The sequence below is a fragment of the Agrilus planipennis genome, unplaced genomic scaffold, assembly GCF_000699045.2.
Source record: "Agrilus planipennis isolate EAB-ADULT unplaced genomic scaffold, Apla_2.0 scaffold1180, whole genome shotgun sequence".
Taxonomy (NCBI): domain Eukaryota; kingdom Metazoa; phylum Arthropoda; class Insecta; order Coleoptera; family Buprestidae; genus Agrilus; species Agrilus planipennis.
The window spans coordinates 1-8,051 of record NW_020439832.1 but is presented as its reverse complement, the minus strand read 5'-3'; the positions used below and the strand labels follow the sequence as shown (position 1 = coordinate 8,051).

General features: G+C 31.0%; 3 protein-coding genes across 3 annotated transcripts; 2 read left to right on the top strand and 1 right to left on the bottom strand.

Moving 5' to 3' along the window:
• Positions 1-19: 19 nt before the first annotated feature.
• LOC112905996 lies at positions 20-2,190 on the top strand. The gene is made up of 7 exons (XM_025979503.1): positions 20-283; positions 338-563; positions 617-1,062; positions 1,117-1,342; positions 1,401-1,598; positions 1,653-1,818; positions 1,879-2,190. The coding sequence occupies exons 1-7, from the start codon at positions 172-174 to the stop codon at positions 2,065-2,067; spliced, it is 1,563 nt and encodes a 520-aa protein (XP_025835288.1). The 5' UTR covers positions 20-171; the 3' UTR covers positions 2,068-2,190.
• A 317-nt stretch (positions 2,191-2,507) lies between these two features.
• LOC112905995 lies at positions 2,508-4,766 on the top strand. The gene is made up of 8 exons (XM_025979502.1): positions 2,508-2,535; positions 2,591-2,859; positions 2,914-3,139; positions 3,193-3,638; positions 3,693-3,918; positions 3,977-4,174; positions 4,229-4,394; positions 4,455-4,766. The coding sequence occupies exons 2-8, from the start codon at positions 2,748-2,750 to the stop codon at positions 4,641-4,643; spliced, it is 1,563 nt and encodes a 520-aa protein (XP_025835287.1). The 5' UTR covers positions 2,508-2,535; positions 2,591-2,747; the 3' UTR covers positions 4,644-4,766.
• A 1,080-nt stretch (positions 4,767-5,846) lies between these two features.
• Positions 5,847-6,990, bottom strand: LOC112905994. Its single transcript, XM_025979501.1, has 4 exons — positions 6,570-6,990; positions 6,273-6,445; positions 6,009-6,213; positions 5,847-5,939 (listed from the first exon to the last, which is right to left on the bottom strand). Exons 1-4 carry the CDS (start codon positions 6,681-6,683, stop codon positions 5,928-5,930), a joined length of 504 nt encoding a protein of 167 aa, XP_025835286.1. The 5' UTR covers positions 6,684-6,990; the 3' UTR covers positions 5,847-5,927.
• Between the last annotated feature and the right edge of the window lie 1,061 nt (positions 6,991-8,051).

Here is an 8,051-nt window from a genome sequence, read left to right as displayed (position 1 = left end):
TCTGCATCTTTTAGTGAACTTTATACAAACTATGAAATTAAAAGGTTTAGACCAAACCTGCCTTCCAGAAGAATAAATGATGCATCATTTTTTGTCGAAACAATAAACTCCCATAAAGACACTAGAGATGTTGTTTTAAATTTAGATCAGGCTTTTGCCAATTTAAAAACCATGTCTTATGGCACGATAATATCCTTTCAAGGAAAGTTACACAACAAAAAGTTAGTCAGGCCTAATAGTTCAAGGACCCAGTCGACAAACGTTGCTGGATTTGGAACACCCGGTAATATTACATTAATGATTAATTTTGTACTTTTACATCAACTGCATAATTTAGGCCTAGACACTCATGTATTGGAATTTAATTGTAAAGATGGGCAACAATTTATTCTGTACTTGAATAATTGGGAAAGAAATGCGAAGCCGTTAGGCTTAATACCGGAAATGGAAATATTAGTTAGAGATGTTGCTGTTCAAAGCAACCGTTATTACAAATCGACTGTATTTACTGATTTTGAAGTAAAAGACTATGGCCGAAACGTAATATTGAACTCAGTTCACTTGTAAGAAAATGCTATTTATGTTATATTATATATCTGTTTTAACTAATTGTTAGGGACCCACAGGAAAACATGCCTTCTAGAAAAATAAATGATGCATCATTTTTTGTTGAAACAATAAACTCCCTTAAAGACAGTAGAGATGTTGTTTTAAATTCAGATCAGGCTACTGCCAATTTAAAAGAAGAAAAGTCTCATTCTGAAGGCATAAGCGCCAGCAAAGAAAACAGTTCTAATTCCAAAAACAGAAAAACTGATTGTGGTTCAGGCACAAGATTTGCAGAGGTGTTAGATATGCTGCAGTCCATCAGTTCTAGCAAAGTTAGAAGAAAAGAAAAAAATTCAACACCTTTGAATTCTGAAAACTATAATAGTCATGAGTTAAAAGCCAAATCTTATGGCACGATAATACCCTTTCAAGAAAAGTTACATAACAAAAAATTAGTCAGGCCTAATAGTTCAACGACCCAGTCGGCAAACATTGCTGGATTTAGAACATCCAGTAATATTACTTTAATGATTAGTTTTGTACTTTTACACCAACTGCATATTTTAGGCCTATTCACTCATGTATTGGTATTTAATTGTAAAGATGAGCAAGAATTTAATGTGTACTTAAATTACTGGGACAGAAATTCGGATCCGTTAAGCTTAATACCGGAAATAAAAACATTAGTCAGAGATGTTGCTGTTCAAAGCAACCGTTATTACAAATCGACTGCATTAACTGATTTTGAAGTAAAAGTCGATGGCCGAAACATAATATTGATCCCGGTTAACTTGTAAGAAAACGCTATTTATGTTATATTACATATATCTATTTTAATTAATTATTGTTAGGCCCCCACAGGAAAACATAAAGATAGGAATTGACAGGCCTACTTTTCTTGGATATGGACATAAGCTGCCCGAAAGGATTACAATTTTCGCCAGATTTTCTGAAATTGAAATACGCTCGCTACGAATTAAGATTTCGTGTTCAAACTGTTTAACGATTTATTGTTCTTGTGGAAATGCCGACATTACAGTAAATCTAATGTAATTATTTTTAATTCTTTTAAATTTATATTTGTACAATATTTTTTACTTAAGGTGCTTCGTTTTTGACGGATTCGGAAAAGCAGTTCTGATTGCTAATGATTTAGAATTTCTGAGGTTGGTTCTACATATTTCACAGTATAGTTGGAATAGTTGGTGTAAAGGTTTTAAGCTGTATGGTCCTTTCAATTATAATGGACAGTGTTCTCCAGAAGAAACGGTCAGTTACATTTTTAAATTTCCCGTTAAAAGTAATCACGAGTTTTTAAATATTTTACAGGGTGTTCATGACAGGGACATGTTTGCAAAAAAATTGTATACATTGATAACTATCATTAATCGTGGTGTAACGAATTCATATTCAATAAATGTGAAGTGTAGGAAAATCGTGAGAAAGCATGATCCTCAGCATGAATATTTGCCAATGTTTTATTGCTTGAAAGCAAGAAGAAGTTCCAGACATCAATAGATATTTTTTTTTATTTTTACATAATTACTTAAGTTTATTTTGACAAGTTTCTTTATTAACAGGCGAATTATATGACCGAATTAGGTTTTTTCTTTGAAATAAATATTTCTTCGATCTTGTGAATGGTCTTATTAATACTTCAGAAATTACGAACTTGCAGAACCGTTTCCGAATAGTTCGCACAGAATGATCCCCGACCATGTGTAAATATTTCTTTGGCTTACCTATGCAATCCTAAGCAATATGCATGTATGTTGGGTTGCATATATTACATTTATTTAGTTTATTAATCTATACTTTTTATTCCGTAAAAATTGAAGTATTACAAATTTTAATTATGTGGTTACATATAAGGAAAGAATAGTGATTTTTAACGGTTGATTATATGATTTTCAAAAGGAGGGTAATAAGTACTGAAAACATAAATATCCTTNGAAAAGAATATATATTTTTTTTTTCAAAACCATGGTAATTTATTTTTGGTAAAAACTAATTTGCTTATTAATATTTCTGCATCTTTTAGTGAACTTTATACAAACTATGAAATTAAAAGGTTTAGACCAAACCTGCCTTCCAGAAGAATAAATGATGCATCATTTTTTGTCGAAACAATAAACTCCCATAAAGACACTAGAGATGTTGTTTTAAATTTAGATCAGGCTTTTGCCAATTTAAAAACCATGTCTTATGGCACGATAATATCCTTTCAAGGAAAGTTACACAACAAAAAGTTAGTCAGGCCTAATAGTTCAAGGACCCAGTCGACAAACGTTGCTGGATTTGGAACACCCGGTAATATTACATTAATGATTAATTTTGTACTTTTACATCAACTGCATAATTTAGGCCTAGACACTCATGTATTGGAATTTAATTGTAAAGATGGGCAACAATTTATTCTGTACTTGAATAATTGGGAAAGAAATGCGAAGCCGTTAGGCTTAATACCGGAAATGGAAATATTAGTTAGAGATGTTGCTGTTCAAAGCAACCGTTATTACAAATCGACTGTATTTACTGATTTTGAAGTAAAAGACTATGGCCGAAACGTAATATTGAACTCAGTTCACTTGTAAGAAAATGCTATTTATGTTATATTATATATCTGTTTTAACTAATTGTTAGGGACCCACAGGAAAACATGCCTTCTAGAAAAATAAATGATGCATCATTTTTTGTTGAAACAATAAACTCCCTTAAAGACAGTAGAGATGTTGTTTTAAATTCAGATCAGGCTACTGCCAATTTAAAAGAAGAAAAGTCTCATTCTGAAGGCATAAGCGCCAGCAAAGAAAACAGTTCTAATTCCAAAAACAGAAAAACTGATTGTGGTTCAGGCACAAGATTTGCAGAGGTGTTAGATATGCTGCAGTCCATCAGTTCTAGCAAAGTTAGAAGAAAAGAAAAAAATTCAACACCTTTGAATTCTGAAAACTATAATAGTCATGAGTTAAAAGCCAAATCTTATGGCACGATAATACCCTTTCAAGAAAAGTTACATAACAAAAAATTAGTCAGGCCTAATAGTTCAACGACCCAGTCGGCAAACATTGCTGGATTTAGAACATCCAGTAATATTACTTTAATGATTAGTTTTGTACTTTTACACCAACTGCATATTTTAGGCCTATTCACTCATGTATTGGTATTTAATTGTAAAGATGAGCAAGAATTTAATGTGTACTTAAATTACTGGGACAGAAATTCGGATCCGTTAAGCTTAATACCGGAAATAAAAACATTAGTCAGAGATGTTGCTGTTCAAAGCAACCGTTATTACAAATCGACTGCATTAACTGATTTTGAAGTAAAAGTCGATGGCCGAAACATAATATTGATCCCGGTTAACTTGTAAGAAAACGCTATTTATGTTATATTACATATATCTATTTTAATTAATTATTGTTAGGCCCCCACAGGAAAACATAAAGATAGGAATTGACAGGCCTACTTTTCTTGGATATGGACATAAGCTGCCCGAAAGGATTACAATTTTCGCCAGATTTTCTGAAATTGAAATACGCTCGCTACGAATTAAGATTTCGTGTTCAAACTGTTTAACGATTTATTGTTCTTGTGGAAATGCCGACATTACAGTAAATCTAATGTAATTATTTTTAATTCTTTTAAATTTATATTTGTACAATATTTTTTACTTAAGGTGCTTCGTTTTTGACGGATTCGGAAAAGCAGTTCTGATTGCTAATGATTTAGAATTTCTGAGGTTGGTTCTACATATTTCACAGTATAGTTGGAATAGTTGGTGTAAAGGTTTTAAGCTGTATGGTCCTTTCAATTATAATGGACAGTGTTCTCCAGAAGAAACGGTCAGTTACATTTTTAAATTTCCCGTTAAAAGTAATCACGAGTTTTTAAATATTTTACAGGGTGTTCATGACAGGGACATGTTTGCAAAAAAATTGTATACATTGATAACTATCATTAATCGTGGTGTAACGAATTCATATTCAATAAATGTGAAGTGTAGGAAAATCGTGAGAAAGCATGATCCTCAGCATGAATATTTGCCAATGTTTTATTGCTTGAAAGCAAGAAGAAGTTCCAGACATCAATAGATATTTTTTTTTATTTTTACATAATTACTTAAGTTTATTTTGACAAGTTTCTTTATTAACAGGCGAATTATATGACCGAATTAGGTTTTTTCTTTGAAATAAATATTTCTTCGATCTTGTGAATGGTCTTATTAATACTTCAGAAATTACGAACTTGCAGAACCGTTTCCGAATAGTTCGCACAGAATGATCCCCGACCATGTGTAAATATTTCTTTGGCTTACCTATGCAATCCTAAGCAATATGCATGTATGTTGGGTTGCATATATTACATTTATTTAGTTTATTAATCTATACTTTTTATTCCGTAAAAATTGAAGTATTACAAATTTTAATTATGTGGTTACATATAAGGAAAGAATAGTGATTTTTAACGGTTGATTATATGATTTTCAAAAGGAGGGTAATAAGTACTGAAAACATAAATATCCTTTTGTTGTTTGAATATCAACATCCAATGTCAGTTGAGTACTTGACCTTTTCATTGGTTTTATTTATAGTATGCCGGAGTATTTAATACCTAAACAATTGCTTATTGATAAGAAACGTGCAGTGTTATTTGGTGTAATGGATGGCCCATGGTAGGGCCCATGGTTTTCTCGTATCTATATGCTTTCATCAATGACCATAGATAAGGGATAAATAATACTTATTACGCCACTCCGCTTCATATATCTATTATCTATGTTTGACGCATGTTTGACGTTAGATTTGACATTGTAGATGAAACAGCTGGCTGCTGTGAACTCGTGAATTCTTTTACAATAAATTGTATATGTATTCTTAATATTTAAATCATTTGAAAAAATTATGGAAGAGAAAGACGAAATGTACGATTTGATATGTCACTATCAAAAAAATTTAGTAAGATGTGCCGAAAAAAATAACGAAGAAAAAGTATGTACCCTTATGAATTGTATTTCTGACTTGATTAATAACAACTAATTTATCGTTTTAGATGTTATATTACATTAACAAATTAAAAAGGCTCCCAATGACGGTTTCTTATCTTCAACAAACAGGTGTAGGTAAAACAGTTAACAGTGTTANAAACACACTATGTATAAAACAAACCCTTCTGCTTTATTAAACAATCTCTCTATATCCCACAGCTTGTATTTCCAAAACAGCGCAAGTACTTTAAGTCCAGATATACCTCTGATACGCCACCTAACTTTTACAGTGAAATCTTCAGGGTGCTGCGTTATTTTAAGTACTTCGAATTTAACATATGCAAATTTTAGGTGACCAACTGTTCTTAATAATGCAATTTGCTTCACATAATTATAAAGTCCTCTGAAATAAATGTAAATATTATATTTAGATATTCGCATAGTCAATTAAATATAAAGATTAAAGTTACACTGTTTTCCTGCCAGTTATGTTGTTTTCAAATATCATATTTTCATGGTAGATATTATAATCCATGGTTTGAATGAATAATTTTGGTAAATTATCAGATAAAGTTAAAAAAACCCGTCGTAATTTTTCTGGATCCTTTTTGTCAGAACTGTCTGCATTATCCTTTGCTAACACTCTATCACTTTTGGTTTGTGTACTTAAATGGAATCTGTTAAAAATATACAATAGTAAAAATTTTATTGTTTTAAAGGTAAGATACAGGTTTACCGAGAACTCCTCAAATTATTTGAATAATTTATGCAATTATAGGAGGGCAGATAAAGTTGGTGTATAACATCACTTAATGATTCTTTACTATCACAAGTAATACTCTTATCAGAAAGTGTTTTACAGTGCTGTTGGCACGAAACCTTCATTTTAGCAACAACTCTCGACTGATGCTACAAATAATTCACATATAATAACAACACACACAAAAGTAATGCAGTTGCAATGAATTGTCGATTAATTGTAATTTTCATATTATTTATATACTTATATATAATTAATAATAATGTATTTCACCTGAATACTGCCATTTAATTTATATCCAGTTATTAAAGTTTTGACGCTGCCTTGGTTTAATACAGAGCTGAACTTAAATATTTTAATTATTGAATGATTTAAAGAAAGCGCCATAATATACTTATTTTATAAGCACGATCGAATTAAAATAACTTATTTTAATTAATTGATTATCCGCACTGATTCTCATTCACACTTTAATCATATTTGTAATATTTAAGGTTAAGTTCGCTACATTATCTATGGTTTGCTACCGTGCTACACAGACTATAGACTTATACCATAGACAAAGTTCGTTATCATGAAATGATCTGAAGTTCGCTAAGTTCATAGATATGGCTAGGATAATATGAACCGTAGACAGTGTGCAGATCATAGAGTGAGTCGTGTGACTGGCACCCGATATAAATAACCTTGAGATTTAAACCTTACCAATAAATTGTGCGTCGTTTGCGAGTTCTAAATATATAAATATCATAATTATGCGCCCATTAGTTCTCTTAAAAAAATGGAAAACTGTTTCGGGTGCAGGTGGAAATTAAATGTCAATTTATTCAAAAACTACTGAAGATATGATAATTTAATTGATGCCAATTAATTGCGTGTCATTTGGGTTAGAAGAGTGATCTAATATTGAAAACGGAAGTTATCTTTATAACATTTATTAGTAATAATTGCATATAATACACAGACAAATGTTGCTATTTTTCATTGATATTACCAATATACATGCGTCATTGGTGAATCATAGATAATAAAATAATCATAGTAATGCCATTGAAAAGATTAGTATTATTTGTAGTCATCACTAATAAATAATATAAAAATAAACTCCGCTTGCCATAATGGCTCAATCTTCAGGAACAAATGACACGCAAACAATTGTCGTCAATTAAATTATCATATGTTCAGTAGTTTTTGAATAAATTGACATTTAATTTCCACTTGCACCCGAAACAGTTTTCGTTTTTTTAACAGTACTAATGAACGCACAGTTATGATACTTACATATTTAGAACCCGCAAATGATGCACAATTTATTGGTAAAGTTCGAATTAGTGAATTATTTATATCGGGTGACTGTTTCACATGACTGACGTAACGTTGTCATTTCTCCTCTATGGTAATGATCCCAATAAAAAAGAAGTGGTATTATAATAAATAAAAGAGTGCGTTCAAAGTAGAAATTGAAGCCTGTGGTAAATATATTATTAAAAAATAAAAAAAAGATTCAATCAACAGGAGACTGATTCTAGATATTTAAAACGGTTTAAAATCAGTCTCGCGTTAATAATGCTCACATTAAGAAGTGCCGGAACACGTTTCTTCAGCTACCAACCTTATAGTGGTAATTTGAGTGAGTTTCTCTTTTATTTCTTATTAAATGTTTGGTCATTTTTTACATTAGTTGACATTGGAATTGAGACATGAAGTTTAGTCAGGTAGGTAGTACTCACTAAGTAGAATCGTGTGGTAGCATTA